This window comes from Martes martes (genome assembly GCF_963455335.1).
Source record: "Martes martes genome assembly, chromosome: 14".
In the NCBI taxonomy this organism is placed as follows: Eukaryota; Metazoa; Chordata; class Mammalia; order Carnivora; family Mustelidae; genus Martes; species Martes martes.
This window is the reverse complement of record NC_137902.1, coordinates 80,659,792-80,675,321: the sequence shown is the minus strand read 5'-3', so window position 1 is coordinate 80,675,321 and position 15,530 is coordinate 80,659,792. Positions and strand designations below refer to the sequence as shown.

The 15,530-nt window shown below is 48.0% G+C and overlaps 2 protein-coding genes across 3 annotated transcripts in view; both read left to right on the top strand.

Moving 5' to 3' along the window:
- NUP133 (nucleoporin 133) overlaps positions 1-5,084 on the top strand; it is a 56,101-nt gene extending 51,017 nt beyond the window's left edge. Inside the window, exon 26 of the mRNA XM_080823475.1 lies at positions 2,703-5,084. Coding sequence (XP_080679601.1) covers positions 2,703-2,839 — 137 coding nt within the window. The 3' untranslated portion in view covers positions 2,840-5,084. The remainder of the gene's footprint in view (positions 1-2,702) is intronic.
- Positions 5,085-10,063: 4,979 nt separating this feature from the next.
- Positions 10,064-13,094, top strand: ACTA1 (actin alpha 1, skeletal muscle). 2 transcript variants are annotated; one of them, XM_080822373.1, is made up of 7 exons: positions 10,064-10,326; positions 11,182-11,322; positions 11,430-11,754; positions 11,862-12,023; positions 12,118-12,309; positions 12,419-12,600; positions 12,683-13,094. In XM_080822373.1, exons 2-7 carry the CDS (start codon positions 11,194-11,196, stop codon positions 12,824-12,826), a joined length of 1,134 nt encoding a protein of 377 aa, XP_080678499.1. In that variant the 5' UTR covers positions 10,064-10,326; positions 11,182-11,193; the 3' UTR covers positions 12,827-13,094. The 2 variants fall into 2 exon arrangements, with proteins under 2 accessions (XP_080678499.1, XP_080678500.1); XM_080822374.1 differs by having other exon boundaries at positions 10,165-10,308; positions 12,683-13,087.
- The last annotated feature ends 2,436 nt before the right edge of the window (positions 13,095-15,530 follow it).

Genomic DNA, 15,530 nt, shown 5'->3' with positions numbered 1-15,530 from the left:
CTATCATACTGATATTTACACACGTTTGAAAGTTTTCTATACATATATATGCAAGTTACATTATTTAATCTACATCAAATATGATGAACCCAGTCCCTGGTACATAGTAGTCACTCAGTAGACATTTGTCCTTTGAATACCTACAAGTATTTTGCAGATTCATAGCCCCAGCTCCTCTGTAATGGGTTGTATTCTGCAGTCTTCTATTTTAAAATTGCTGGCTTAACCAGGGGACATGAAGGGGGGGACCCTTAGAAAAACAGTGTGAAACTAACCACCCAGACCAGTATTCTGGGGTGAAACAGAAGCAAACTCTCAGCGTTTACATGTCGGAAGCTTTTGTTTTCCAACCCAGCTGCAATGGTCTCTTAGTGTTACTTTTCAGATTTTTAGTCTCCTTTTGTAAGTGATTCAGTGAAAATATAATTCCATGACTAGATTACTTGGAACTTGCTCAGAATTGATCTGGACTTTTATTTTGAAAAAGTAATACTTGATCATCCTATCATGACCGATTTAATAGTGCATTCTTTTTCAAAGATGAGCAAATAACACAAAGGTTAATTAAGCCTTTTCATTGTCACAAAATAAATAAAAATTAAAAATGAAATAATGAAGGGGTATAACAGAAGAACCTGATTTGTTTGAAAGTATTTGAAATACTTGAAATTCAGAAAGAGCTAAAATGCACCTCTAAGACTTTCTCTTTTCTGTATTTGGAAATGAAATAACTGGGTATGGTTGATTTCTCTGTACTACTGGAGAGATTTTCCATGAGCCTAATAGATTATTAGAAGGCATTTGGACCCAAATCCAGTGCTTTCCTTGAAGATTGTTCTCCTAAAAGTGCCACAGAATTAACTTGTGGCTATTTAATGTTGAGTGCTATTTAGAAGTGACTTTGCTGTTTTTATTCTTCTTCGGTTATAAATCATAGATGAACAACAGGAATGGAAAGTTGTGGTTTTACAGGAAGAATTATTAAGTTATGACCAAAGAACAAAAACAAGTAGAAACTATTAGAAAAATGAGCGTATGTATACAAGTAAAAGGTATATATGTACTTACAACAAGAAGCTAAAGACACCTGTTTTTGGAACCTTTTGAATAATACAGCTACTGTGTACAATAGTGAATGTTTTTAAAGGAGGACGGAGCCTGATGGTCGTGAGATACAGATAGCCTCATATATCCTAAGCTCTGACAGCTAACAATTCAGCTTCTGGATAGAATTCATCCTACAGATACATTTAATTTACCCACTTGGAGCTTTTCAGTTTGCTTTTATATATTATCTCCCATCCAAGTACTAACCAGGCCCGACCCTGCTTAGCACTTTTATATATTATCGAGGTACATTATACACACAAAATACACATGTCATTACATGGATTGTAAGTTTTCTTCTAATTAGTAACCAGCGTCTAATAGTTGAAACATGTTCTTACAAAAATATTACTTTCTTAATTCTTTTAAGAATCAAAATATTGGCCTAAACTGGACTGAAATATTGTCCTGGCAACAGTCAACCATGTAATGAGTGCTGCCCACTTCAGGTGAGGCATTGGCTCTTAAGTTAACCAAGATCCCCTGAGGCCACCTTCCTCACACCACTGGGCAGAGTTTCAACCCCTGCTGTGAAGAAAAGAAATCCATCAAATATTAGAAACATATAGTTCTAAACAGAGGGCATGCACGGTAAAAATAGAAGCCAAATAAGATGTTAAATTTTTTTAGAGAGTTGATCTTTTAAAATCAATATATTTTCAGAAGCGTAATGCCATTTGACAGATAAAAACTGCTTAGTGAAAGTGTTTTAATTGTAGTAAGTGATCTATAAATATTTCAGATTTAGCCTCAAAACATTTATTAACCCAGATTTTTAATTATATAATAATAAAGTACAAAAAATAGTGCTGGGCACTTTGAGGGTATTGGGAAAAAAGCCTCAGTATTTGATTTTGAGAACCTTATGCTAATATGACAAATTACAAAGTATTGTATTATTAATGAAAAATTTTTTCCCATTTTCTTTATCTGATGAGAAAATTGTACATACCTTTTTGTAACTACACAGATCCTAATTCCAACAGTTCCATTTCATCAGTGCTCATTGGCTTTCCAGCTTTACAGAGATCTAATGAAGAAATAATTCTTCACCTGTCTCATTTCAGACTATAATATATTTTGAGACCCTGGAGCTAGCTTTCATAATACTATACTACTAAATTATTTCCCTATATGTAATTGGATATATATTTAATATATATAATTGTTGAAATGCTTGAGTATATAATTAGATATTGTATATTTGTTTGAAATTAATATATAATTGTTGGAATATGTAACTGTTTGAAATACTTGTTTTCGGGTGATTACTAGTTAAAAACTTCCACATTGAAGAAATGACTTAAGCTGTGTAGAAAATGAAAGTATTTCAAGTCTTACTAAAAACTTTGATCAGATTGGCTGTTTTGACCACTAGGGGGAAAAAATGACTCCAGCAGCCTCTTCAAAGTAAGAATGTCATGCTGTAGACCGGCAAGCGTGTTTGACAGTGGAAGGAATTTAGAGCAGAGTATTTCCCAATAGTGGAGTGACATTATATTTTAAATAGAAGCACAGATGTTATCATTAATCATCTTCATTCATTTGGGAGTTTTATGAAAATTAAAAAGGACTTTCTGTGTTTGCGTTCATAGGCGTTCAGCTCAGCGCGTACCTGCCAGACGTGAGAGACCTCCTGCGAGCGGACCGCCTCGGAAGCCTGAAGTCTAATCCCTACTTTGAGTTTGTTTTGAAAGCAAACTATGAATATTATGTTTTGGGGCAAATGTAACTTTTTCTAAAAATGGTCACTGTTCCTGAAAATTTGCGGAAGCATGTCCTTATAAAAATCTTAGGCCTTAAACATCTAAAAATTTGTACAGTTTTATAACACATATTGCTGAATTTTGTATACTTTATTTGAAACCTGCTACAAAACAGCTGCAAGGCTGACTGTGGTTTCGGTTTTTTTGCTACAAGATATTTTCTCTCCTCCTTTTTCCATCTAAAATGTAGCACTTGTTATTTCCGTGCCTGCTACCCTTCCTTTCTCTTCTTATCTGTTGGGGGTTCTGGAATTCTTACTCTGGTTCTGGTGCGTGTATGCACAAAGCACTTCTCGGCCTCGGTTTCTGTAACTCTAAACGTGACCAGAGTGCACGGATTGTCTCTGAAGTGGCTGTGACTCTGCACTGAAGAGAATCTGGAGTATTTGGTGTCTCTTTTGTTTGGGGCTAGTGGGAAATATGTAGTAAGGTGGATGTCAGATTTGCTGACTTGGTGTAGGACTAAAAGACTAAACAAGGTGTAATTCATGTGAGCTTGAGAACGGATTAGTTCATTGGGAAAATATTAAATATTTCTACATAAATAATTGAGTATTAATGAGAGGAGTGAACAAGACCCTTAAATGTTTTCTAGCCTATTTATAAGTTACCATGTAATAAGTTTATAGTATTAGTGTTAGTTACAGTCTTCCAGTATGGAAATTCCGTTAGCTTCATGTATTTTCAAGGTGATTTACACTGAATTCCAGCTTTACCACAGTCTAACGAATGTAAGCATGTGTTATGCTAGAAGCCATTATAGGTTTTCTTAATATGGCATCTGATTTACTGGAAAGTAGTGATTCCCAAAGCTTCATTGTTCTGACCAGTGTCATCACTCAGTTTTAAATCAGCTTTAAATAAAGACTAGAGATTGGACAGGGAGGTGCTGGCATATTCAGATTCTGGCCCAGTTGAATGCTCACTAAACAACTTGCTCCGACAGCTTAAAAGGTCAGAAGTTAAATATGGTGAAGAGAGGCCGGTTCCTGGTTTCACAAAGTACAGCCGTCTGTGTTCTCTTCCTTCTAGCTTCACATCCAGCCTTTGAACACATTGTCAAGAAGAGGTTAATGGAGCTCATTACATTAATAACCAGAGGAAAGACACTGGCAGCCTTTTCTTTTTCTTTTTGCAGCTTGTGTGCGGGGACAGCATCAGGGTCCAGGTTAGGAACCTATTGAAGGGTGCTAAGGGAAATTAGGAAGAACTTGTCAGATGGCAGGTAAGAAATTGCTAAAATTCTCTTCTTATAGGACAAGGCTTTGGCTTTCAATTGACATTAACAGTTGTTAGCTGTATGATCCTTGTCCGTAATAATGTGCTCTGGGGACACAGCATTGTGCCCCCTTCAACGTGCTGCCACAAATCTAATAATCCCTAGTGTGACAGGAAGGCCAGTCTGAGAGTCGCCCTGGCCCCATCGATGGCACGACTTTGCATTACTGCTGTCACGGTGTAATGCATAGTCCTCTTATTTTGAGGGAGGGGAAGGCTCACTCTTCTAGCTCTGTCTTGTCAGTAGCCTAGCACTGAAATGGTTGGATTTTTAAAAATCAGTAATAGTAAAATTAAGGCCTAAGATTTTGAGTAATTTTTCTAAATTAAGATTTTACAACATAGTCTTTACCAAAGAATTGATATTTATATAAATTGAGTAATGGATAAAGGCACATTTTAAAAGTGAGCATGTTTTCTAAAGAAAGAAATTTTACTGACTTGGGAAAGTTTTTTTTTTTTTTTTTCCACTTCTGTCTTTGCTTTTCTCAAAGTCACAGCTTGCAGCCTTGATTAAATGAAATGATAACATGTTTTTGAAAGTGAGCAGCCAGCTTTGTGTGCTGGTATGTTTTAAGATTTTGTGAATCTGAAGTGCCTGGATAGCTTAGTCTGTTAAGCGTCTGCCTTTGGCTCAGGTCATGATCTCAGGTCATGGGATTGAGTCCCACACTGGGCCCTCTGCTCAGTGGGGAGTCTGCTTCTCCCTCTCCCTCTGCCTCTCCCCCTGCTTGTGCTCTCTCTGTCTCTCTCTTTGTCTCTCTCTCAAATGAATTAAAAAAAAAAAAATCATGAATGTGTCAAGGATGAAGGCAGAACTGGAGATACGTGTAAGAGACTTGCTGAAACCCCAGTGAAGTAAAAGACTGCTGATAGCCTCCAATGTAAGGATTTCGTTTTTGAAGAAGACTATAAAACTGGATTGTTTCTTTTACTTTGGGGTTTGAATCAGAATCCTGAAGTGTATCACCCACCAGGCACACAAGGCCACGTTTCTCCTTTGAGGCCGACTCCTTTCTCTAGGAACAGGAATGGAAGGAAAGCCACAGCACAATGTCGCCAGACTCACTTCTTAATCTGTTGTAATCCAGCGTACTTTCACATGTTGAGGCTGATAACTACAGAAATATTACCGTGGTCCCACCTGTGTATTCCTGGACCTTTAATTTGGAGAATGGCTGAAGAGAAAATAGTATTTCTTTTTTTTTTCTTTCTTTCTTTTTTTTTTTTTTTAAAGATTTTATTTATTTATTTGACAGAGATCACAAGCAGGCAGAGAGGCAGGCAGAGAGAGAGAGGAGGAAGCAGGCTCCCCGCTGAGCAGAGAGCCCGATGCGGGACTCGATCCCAGAACCCTGGGATCATGACCTGAGCCGAAAGCAGAGGCTTTAACCCACTGAGCCACCCAGGTTCCCGAGAAAATAGTATTTCTATGCAAAATCCCCTCATTAAATACCAAAATACAATTTAAAAAATAGTTTTGTATAATCCTAACAATTTTTAAAAAGATTTTTGTTTGAGAGAGAGTGTGAGGAGGGGGAAGAGCAGAGGGACAGGCAGACCCCCCACTGAGCAGGGAGCCCGACACACACGCAGGGCTCAGTCCCAGGCCCCTGAGATCATGATCTGAGCTGAAGGCAGATGCTTTACCGACTGAGCCACCCAGGTGCCCTCATTAATTCTTAAAAAACAAACAAGCAAAACTGAGGAAGATGTGAAACCTATTTTTTAAAAAAGTATATGGAATCCCACCAGCCAGAAATAGTTTCACTTACCAGTTTGAAATGTATCTTGGGGACACCTGGCTGGCTCAGTTGGAAGAGCAGGCAACTCTCGATCTCAGAGCCATGAGTTCAAGCCCCATGTTGGGTGTAGAGATTACTTAAATGAACTTTTAAAAAGTGAAATGTATCTTGGGCAGTTTGGCACTGGGCATTCTGTGTATTCCATAACCTTGTGTATACTGTGACCATCTCCTTAATCCAGTGTTTCCCAGCCTTTTTCCCACTGTCATTCCTGAGGACTCTTCTTAAGACAGTTTTGTCCTAATCACTCCACCCCAGTCCCCCCACCAGGAAAGTTTAATACTGCAGATATACTGTCTATTTTTTTATGTGCTGTGCCTCTGGAGGCCACAAATCATTGTAATGTCTAAGATATTTTTCACACCCCCACAAAAAATAACCCCCCCTCCAAAAATGCATGTCTTCACGGTTCTTCAAGATACAACTTAATGACTGCAGGACACTTTACCACATGGCTGTGCCATGCTTTATTTAACGTTTCTCTGCCTTCTAGCGATCTGAACACTTGGGTTAATGGTGTTGGGTTGGGTTGGGTTTTTTTACTTTACTTTTGCCATTTTAGATACTAGAATAAATCTTTGTGCCAAAATCTGTGTGCACCCCAAATGCCTATAAAATTACATGACTCTTCCTGCTCAGTTGGTGAGGATGTTGACGTGTTTAGCAAACAGTTCTAATAATGTCGAATGTCCTTTGCTCCCCTCTTCTACCACCTCACCCCCTCACCTCCTCCAGACACTCGGGAAAGATACTGAGCTATTGAGTGTTTATGCCCCAGGCACTTACCTAGTTCCAATCTTCAAGTCAGTGTTAAGGAGTACGTAGTATCATCAGTTGAGAATATGGAGTCTTTCTTGAAGTAAGCCTTTATGCTTTTAACAATATGAAAGCATATGAAGTGTTTTATGAAATCATATTTGATATTTTTTTTGAGAGAGAGAATGGGGGGCCGTGGAGCAGAGGGAAAGGGAGAAGCAGACATATGACTGTCAGAAGGGGGGGAGGATACCCCCAGAAATACTTTACTGCAGGGTGTAAGCTTTTGACCCACTTATTATGCTGGATATTAGGAGGTGGTGGAGTGAGGGGCAGAGCTGAGGGCTCCAGTGAAATCATTAGGTCAGTACAGATGGCCAAGGCAGAAGCCATGACTTCATTGCAGGATGTCTTCGACCTCTCAGAAAAGAACCCTTGAAGAACTGTTATGTTTCCAGAACCAAACCAAGTGCTGGGGAGGATTAAAGGAAAGGAGAAAGCTGTCCCTGCCCTGCTCTGACTACTAGTGAGAGTCACCCAAGCCCCAGCTGTGGGACCTGGGAGTGGTCTAGCTCATTGAGCCTTGCTTTTCTGATTCTTAAAACTGAATGACTGTTACCTACCTTATTTACCTCAGAATAGTTAGAAGCTGATATGCTTTTAACAATATGAAAACATATAAAGTGTTTTATGAATTCATATTTGAGATTTTTTTGAGAGAGAGAGAATGGGGGGGGCGGGGAGCAGAGGGAGAGGGAGAAGCAGACTCCCCACCCAGCAGGAAGCCTGTTGCGGGGCTCGATCCCAGGACCCCCAGACCATGACCTGAGTTAAGGGCACACAGTCAACAGACGGAGCCACCCAGGCACCCCGAATTCATATTTGAAACAACAGGAAATGATAGAAGGCTTAGACCCAGCAAGAATGGGACATACAGATTTGTGAGGTGCTCGGGGCATAGGGCTGCGGAGGAGGGAGCTGTGAACCCACAGCTGAGTAGCAGCACGGCCCTGTCAGGTGTCCTGAGCGGGGCTGCACCTGAGACCTTAGGAGCAGGCACTCTCTCTCAGGCATACCCTACATGGCTGAGCTTTACTTAGTTCTCAGAAGGGTATGCAGGCGGTCACCCGCTTATCGGGTGAGAGCGGAGCACTGGTGTGTTCCCCAAAAGTGTACATGTATGGAGACAGTTTTTCCACTCGCCCGTGACTCGCCTGTGAGGTCTGGTCCTAGGCCAATGAGAATTCAACAAGACCAGAATGGGACTGGGCGGCCCCATAGTGACCTGTCAGAGACTATTTAAACAGCTCCCCCCGGGGGGGCAGAAAGCAGATGTCTGGCCGGGTGTCCTCAGCACCACCACCACCACCCCCCACCCCCCTCGCCCTCCACAAGGTTTGGTGGACTCGAAGTCTCTTCCCTCCTGAGCATTTTCTTCATAGCTTTGTGTGCTTGAAGCTCATGGACTCTGGGCTGAGCAAGCTTGCTAGAGAAGAGAGAAGAACTGCGCTGAGCACAAATTTTGGAAAATACTGACAACTCCGCTCCCCTTTAAAACACCAAATTCTTAGATATTCTTCCTATTTCAGGCCAAAATTTAAGCTTTTCCGTTTATACTGTACCTATAGTGCATTTGCCGGTTTATTTTTTTCTAGTGTCCTCACTACCCACTGACAGCAGGACCTGAGGTTTCCAAAATGACATGTAGTTCTGTCACTCACTCATTCTCTAAGATAATGGAAAAAGCTAAATAGGAAACCGCAGTAGCTTTTAGCTGACCCTTGGCATCCACTGCATAAGCCCCATCCTAACCAAACTACTGTTTAATTGACTGATGGTTTTAGGAAGAGCTGCCATGATGTGGGCTCCAGGGGAGGGTTACATGTGCTTTTCTGTCCCTCCTCCAGAGAAGCCACACCTGTCCCAGTTGCCGAGTTCCACTACCAAATGTGAATTGCAACTATTTCGGGAGCACTTAAGCACATCAGAAAAATGAACCATTCCATTCTTGCTTGTCCCATGTCACTGATGTACCCCCTCAAAGCATGTCACTGAGTTCATCACAGAAAATTGTGTCTCCCTGTGGCTTCCACAGCAGGCTTAGGACTGCGCTCCCACCCCACCCCCCCACCCCCACCTCCCCCCCACCCACCCCCTGCCAAAAAAAGAGAAAATGTGAGACCGGCACCAACTGGATAACCTCCTCTGACCCTCTCTCCACCTTACCATAAGTAGATCCAAATCCTTCTAGAAAATTTGAAAGGCATATCCCCATATATCAGTGGTATAAATAGAACCTCTTCAGCGGCCTCTGGTAGATGGTGACTCTCCAAGGTGGACTGGGAGGCCGCCGGGCCTTGGCAAGGCATCATCCTCTAAATATAAAGATGAGTTTGTTCAGCCTTTGCAGAAGGAAAAATCGCTACCCATCCTAGAGTGCAATGTCCTTGTCCTTCTTACTGAGAGGGAGGTTGAGCAAGGTTTCACTTAGGGTGCTTCACCCATTCCACCACCGGGTCGTGCCTTGTGACCCTGGCCTTTCAGTTCCAGGACAGGGACCCTCTTAGCCCCACCAAGAAGGTGGGGACTTAGGGGCTCAGCTCGGCCCACCCAACCTGGAGCAGGTTGGGGAGAAAGAGGACACCCCCCCCCCAGGTGTGCTGCAAGTCCCTGAGGCGAACAGCTCCGGGTGCCCTGGCTTTGTGCCCGGCCCTGCCAGAGCCGCCGACCTGGCCTGTCCCCGGGAGCCCTGCGCCGCCGCCTCCTCTTCCCCGCCTCTCCGTCCTCTCCTCCCGCCGCCAGTTGTCTGGGCCGCGACAGCTGCGCGCCCTCCCGCCGCCGGTGGCCCTCTCCGCGGTGGGGGCGGGGGCCGACCTGGGTCAGCCCTTGAATTGGGGCCTCAGGGGTAGAGCGGGGAGAATATGAAGTTCACTGGCGGGGAGGGGTCTGGGGTCTCCTTCCTTCCCTTCCTGGGACACTGGGTGTGACTCCTGCCCCCGTCCTCTCTGTCCCACCACTGGGACGCGGCTCCCTCCTCCTCCTAGCCGCGCGTGGGGTTTTGCAGGTTTGAGTAAACCCAAAGAAGGGTCGAAATGTGGGAGGCACCCTCCGCAGCGCCCGTGCGAGCAGAGCGGACGGGGTGGGGAGGCCTTTCGGACAGGTGCAGCTCCGGGAGCGCAGGCGCACACACGCACCCACTGGCGCGCGCGGTGACCCTCGCCCCACCCCATCCCCTCGGGCGGGCAACTGGGCCGGGTCGCGGGGGGGTGGGGGTGGCCGACCGGCCGGGGAGACGCTCCATATACGGCCCGGCCCGCGTTACCTGGGCTTGGGCCAGGCCGCTCCTTCTTTGGTCAGCGCAGGGGACCCGGGCGGGGACCCAGGCCGCGAGCCGGCTGGGGGAGGGGGCTCTAGTGCCCAACACCCAAATATGGCTCGAGAAGGGGAGCGACATTCCTGCGGGGCGGCGCGGGGGGGTGCGCCCGCGGGCTATATAAAACCTGAGCGCGAGGACCAGCGGCCACCGCAGCGGACAGCGCCGAGAGAAGCCTCGCTTCCCTCCCGCGGCGACCGGGGCCCGAGCCAGAGAGCAGCAGGTGTAGCCACCCGCCCAGGTAGGGCGGGAGTGGGGGAGGGGACGGGGACAGGAGACCAATAGGACAGGGGGACAAGGTGACAGGGCACCACTTAGGGGAGACTGGAGAACTCCGAAGTAGAACCCAACGGACTCATCTGATCAGCCCCAAGGCCTACTTTACGCTCTTTATAGAGGAGACACTACGCAATTCAGTTTTTGGAAATGTCTCCAAATTTATCCCTAGCCCCTTTGGGGTCCGCTACCTTGCGTTCAGTGTGGTGCCAGGTGGATTAAAGCTTTTGCTTTAGTCGTCCCAAGGGCAATACCTCCCAACGAAGGCCTGAGCCAAAGAGCAGGAGGGGCCGCTATTTTCTGGGTTGGCCATCAGGCTTTTGAAAAGGTGCCTCTGTTCAGAGCCTGGAATGTCAGACGGGTCCGGAATGGGCCAGTCCGCCCTGGGTGGAGCACCAAAGCCCCTCCCACGGGCATGTCCTTGCACCCGCACACCTGCCCAGCGAGCAGGTACCGCCGGTCTTAACCTTCCAGGTGAGGCCGCGGAGGCGCGGAGACGGTGGGCGCCCGCGTCTGGCTCCGGCAGCGGGTAGCCTGCCGCAAAGGCAGGGAAGTCTCGGCGGACCCTGTGCTTGGGTTCCCGGGGTGGAGAAACTCTCCGTGTGGGCGCGACGACCCTGTGCCCCTCTCCCCGTCGCATCGCAGGCCTGAGCCTGGGGAGAGAAGCCCGGGATGGGTCCCTTCGACCGCTCCCCTGGCCGGTTGCGCGCCGTTCAGGCTGGGGATGCCCGTCGGTCCCTGGGGAGGGAGGGCTCTCGGACCAGCGGGGCCTCCTGTGCTGACGCGCCGCGTGTCTCCACGGCCTTCCTGTCCTTTGCAGAAACCAGACACCATGTGTGACGAAGACGAGACCACCGCCCTCGTGTGCGACAATGGCTCCGGCCTGGTGAAAGCCGGCTTCGCCGGCGACGACGCCCCTAGGGCCGTGTTCCCTTCCATCGTGGGCCGCCCTCGCCACCAGGTCAGGCTGCCGCTCGGCGGAGGGAGCCGGGCCGGGGACCTCCGTGGAGCCGGGCCCTGTGCCGCTCTGAGCCGCGGTAACGTGGGCGTGGTGTCTCCGCTCCGCAGGGCGTCATGGTGGGTATGGGTCAGAAAGATTCCTATGTGGGCGACGAGGCTCAGAGCAAGAGAGGTATCCTGACCCTGAAGTACCCCATCGAGCACGGCATCATCACCAACTGGGACGACATGGAGAAGATCTGGCACCACACCTTCTACAACGAGCTCCGCGTGGCCCCTGAGGAGCACCCCACCCTGCTCACCGAGGCCCCCCTCAACCCCAAAGCCAACCGCGAGAAGATGACCCAGATCATGTTTGAGACCTTCAACGTGCCCGCCATGTACGTGGCCATCCAGGCCGTGCTGTCCCTCTACGCGTCCGGCCGTACCACCGGTGAGTGCGCGCGGCCCCGGCCCCCACCCCCGCCCCGCCCCCCGCCCGCGCGAGCCCAGGGGCTCGCGCTCACTGCCCGCCTTGTGCCCGCCCTGCCCCCGGCGCAGGCATCGTGCTCGACTCTGGCGACGGCGTCACCCACAACGTGCCCATCTATGAGGGCTACGCCCTGCCGCACGCCATCATGCGCCTGGACCTGGCCGGCCGCGACCTCACTGACTACCTGATGAAGATCCTCACTGAGCGTGGCTACTCCTTCGTGACCACAGGTGCGCGGCGCTCGGGGCACCTGGGGCGGGCAGGGTGGCGCACGGGCCCCGGGGCCCTGCGCTGAGGGCTCTCTCCTGCCGCTGCCCCCCACAGCTGAGCGCGAGATCGTGCGCGACATCAAGGAGAAGCTGTGCTACGTGGCCCTGGACTTCGAGAACGAGATGGCGACGGCCGCCTCCTCCTCCTCCCTGGAGAAGAGCTACGAGCTGCCCGACGGGCAGGTTATCACCATCGGGAACGAGCGCTTCCGCTGCCCGGAGACGCTCTTCCAGCCCTCCTTCATCGGTGAGTCCCGCTCGCCGGCCCCCGCGGGAGTCCCGGGTCCCCGCCCGCGCCCCCGCCCCCGTCCCCGGGTCGCGCCCCGCCGGCTCACGCCCCTCCCTGCGGCCCCCAGGCATGGAGTCGGCGGGCATCCATGAGACCACCTACAACAGCATCATGAAGTGCGACATCGACATCAGGAAGGACCTGTACGCCAACAACGTCATGTCGGGGGGCACCACCATGTACCCCGGTATCGCTGACCGCATGCAGAAGGAGATCACGGCGCTGGCCCCCAGCACCATGAAGATCAAGGTGGGCGGCGGCCCGCGCCCCCCGCCCGCGCGTGGGCTCAGGGCTGGGGGCTTCACCCCCTGACGCGCTCCCTGTCTTACAGATCATCGCCCCGCCTGAGCGCAAGTACTCGGTGTGGATCGGCGGCTCCATCCTGGCCTCGCTGTCCACCTTCCAGCAGATGTGGATCACCAAGCAGGAGTACGACGAGGCCGGCCCCTCCATCGTCCACCGCAAATGCTTCTAGACCCCATTCCGCCAACAGCGCTCGAATTCTCCTCAGGACGACAAATCGGCTCAGGTTGCAGGTGGCTGACCTCGAGTCACCGCGCAGCGACTTCGTCTCTAACAACTGCGGTTGCTGCCGCCGCAACGCGACACAATGTTTATAACGTGTACATACATTAACTTATTACCTCATTTTGTTATTTTTAAAACAAAGCCCTGTGGAAGGAAATGGAAAACTTGAAGCATTAAACTCAGCCATTCTGTCTGTTGCGTAAAGTTGTTTGTTGTGTTTATTTGCCATCGGAGGGAAGTGGTGGGGAACGGGGGAGGGAAAGAGCCCCCCCATCTTCCCGTGTCACAAGTGTCACTGGTGTCACTTTTCACAACACTCCCAGTGAGTGCGCTCCTTGCCACACCATTAGTTAAGTCTTCCCCCTCTGGATCAGGACAATTTCCAAATACTGGCAGGCCCATTAAAGGCCCGACCTGGCCCCCTGGTGTGTGTTGAGGACCCTCCCCCTCCGCAGGGCGCTGCCCGTAGCGGCCGGCTCTGGCCCGCCCCAGGCATCGGGCGCTGTCCACGGTGCTGGCGCGCGCGAGCGGCTCCGCCTACGGCGCTCGGCGTTCCCTTAAAGGAACCCGGCGTCCCCCTCCCGAATCTGGAGACCTAACGGAGGGGGTTGTGCTCTGCATTTAATGGGCCCGTTTTCTTTTGTAAGTGCAGACAGTCACTTCTCTTCCAGACCGGGAAGTCCTTTGCTTCATGCCAAGGTGATGGTGGTATAAAAATCAGGGTGGGGTGGGGAGGAGCCACGCCCAGAGGTGGGAGGAGGGTGAGGAAGGCGCGAACTGAGCGGTCCAGCAAGGACAGTACACGCTGGGTATACACGGACCCCGAGGGCAGCCCAGCAGGGAGGGGTCTGCAGGGAGTGAAGCTGAGACTGGCCGTGGAAGAAGAGGGGTAAACAAGGGAGGAGGAACACCACCCTCTCCTTCCCGCCACTGGCCATGTTCTAAAGGCACAAAATACACTAATGGGGGTGCAATTTCTTTGGGAGAGCACAGTACCTACTTGTTTAAAAACCAGCTTAATGTTGACTAGTGGGGGTTACCAAGGACAGTGGTACCTAAATAAAATAGATTCTGACTCAAAGAAGGTAATGAAGTTTTTTGGAAAGTAAGTTTGTAAGTAGAATTAACAATATGCAGTGTTATAAGCCACATAGCCATAGGTTTATTCATTCTCTCCTTTTATGGCCTATTGAAACGTTTCTGAAGTCTTTGAGGACTCTAAGGTGGGAATTCTGCCAAACCCAGATATCAAGAAAATCAGTAATCCAGTAGAATTTAAAATTTTAATAAAACAAGTCTATGATGCTGTGTATTATTGCCCCACGAAGGGTGGATAAACGTTAAAAATGGGCTAAGTTCTAGTCTCTTGGAGGAATCTAGGTTTTACTGATAATGACAGGTATGCATAGGCATATCTGAGCAAACCAAACCCATGTACACACAGACTGAATAATTCATGTAGCCAGCAGCCTGGAAGAATGTCAGTTACACAAGTTAGTTGTCATATTAAGCGTTTTTTAACCAAAACCCAAAATCACTTAATTAAGATTTCAGTAAGGTATGTAAGGAGATAATGACCCATTTCTCCTGTGATCACAATCATTTCATGACTCATGGTCATTTAGAACTCGCAGAAATTTTCAATATAATCTGGCAGCCTTTCCTGCTGCGTTACCTTCGATACTGCTCTTCTACAGAAAAAAAAATGTGCAAATATTATTAATTGTGTGGTTTCACTGGGAATGTGCCAAGTCTGAAAAGTATCTTCCTTACTGAGACTTCGCTAAAAACAACAATAACACATCACACATAGTTTTCCTGCTTTCCTATTAGGTTACGATGATAGATATTTGGTGAATTGTATTTCCTATATTTGTCCTGAAGGAGGATGTTGGCTGTGGTGTAGTAAATAATGAGTCTTTTGAAAATGTGTATCTAGAGCATATACAAATGTTTGTGCTGGGCGAGGGGAGAAATACTGAGTCAAATAACTCTAAGAGTATTTGTAGTAATAAGAATCAAGAAGTCCCTATGTGGAGTGAATAATGTTACATCTTCTTCCCCAACTGAACAGCCATCTCAGAGAATCAGTTTTTGGAGCAGTGAGAGAATTGAAAACAACAAAAAACTTCCCCCACCCACTGCTTATGGTGTGTTTCCTTAGACTTGGCAGTGGCACTTATCAGGGATCTTACTTCCTTCTCACAAGAACTTGTGAAGTTGTCACCAATTTGTTTTCACTAAATCTGTATTACCAGTGTTCAATCAAAGAAAGAAGGAATAGAGAAGAACTCGAGAAAAGAGAATGTGTCAGGATTAAAAAGGATTAAGTTTAAGTGGCAGAAAGGAAAGGATCCAAGACCACAGTACACCTTAGGCTCTGTCATTCAAACCTTTGGAAGTTTGAATTGGACCATGGACTATCAGGGTCCTTCCCAGCTGCATCTGTCCCCTGACCTATTACCCAGATGTGGTAGAACACACAAAAGGTTAATGAAATATTTTGCTGCCCACCTACCATGTGCAAGAGGTACAGAGAGGGCTGAGATATGGTCCCATCCTTAAGAGTTTGGTGCCACAGTCCCCAATATCACTGGACACTTATGCCTTGACTCTGATTACTGCAAAGCCTATGGGAGCTCCTGGATGCA

Excerpts from the sequence above, each read along its gene's own strand:
- ACTA1 (XM_080822373.1), top strand. The coding sequence starts at position 11,194 with ATGTGTGACGAAGACGAGACCACCGCCCTCGTGTGCGACAATGGCTCC. Across the intron at positions 12,024-12,117 it reads CTACTCCTTCGTGACCACAG|CTGAGCGCGAGATCGTGCGC; the intron begins GTGCGCGGCGCT and ends TGCCCCCCACAG. Across the intron at positions 12,310-12,418 it reads CTTCCAGCCCTCCTTCATCG|GCATGGAGTCGGCGGGCATC; the intron begins GTGAGTCCCGCT and ends TGCGGCCCCCAG.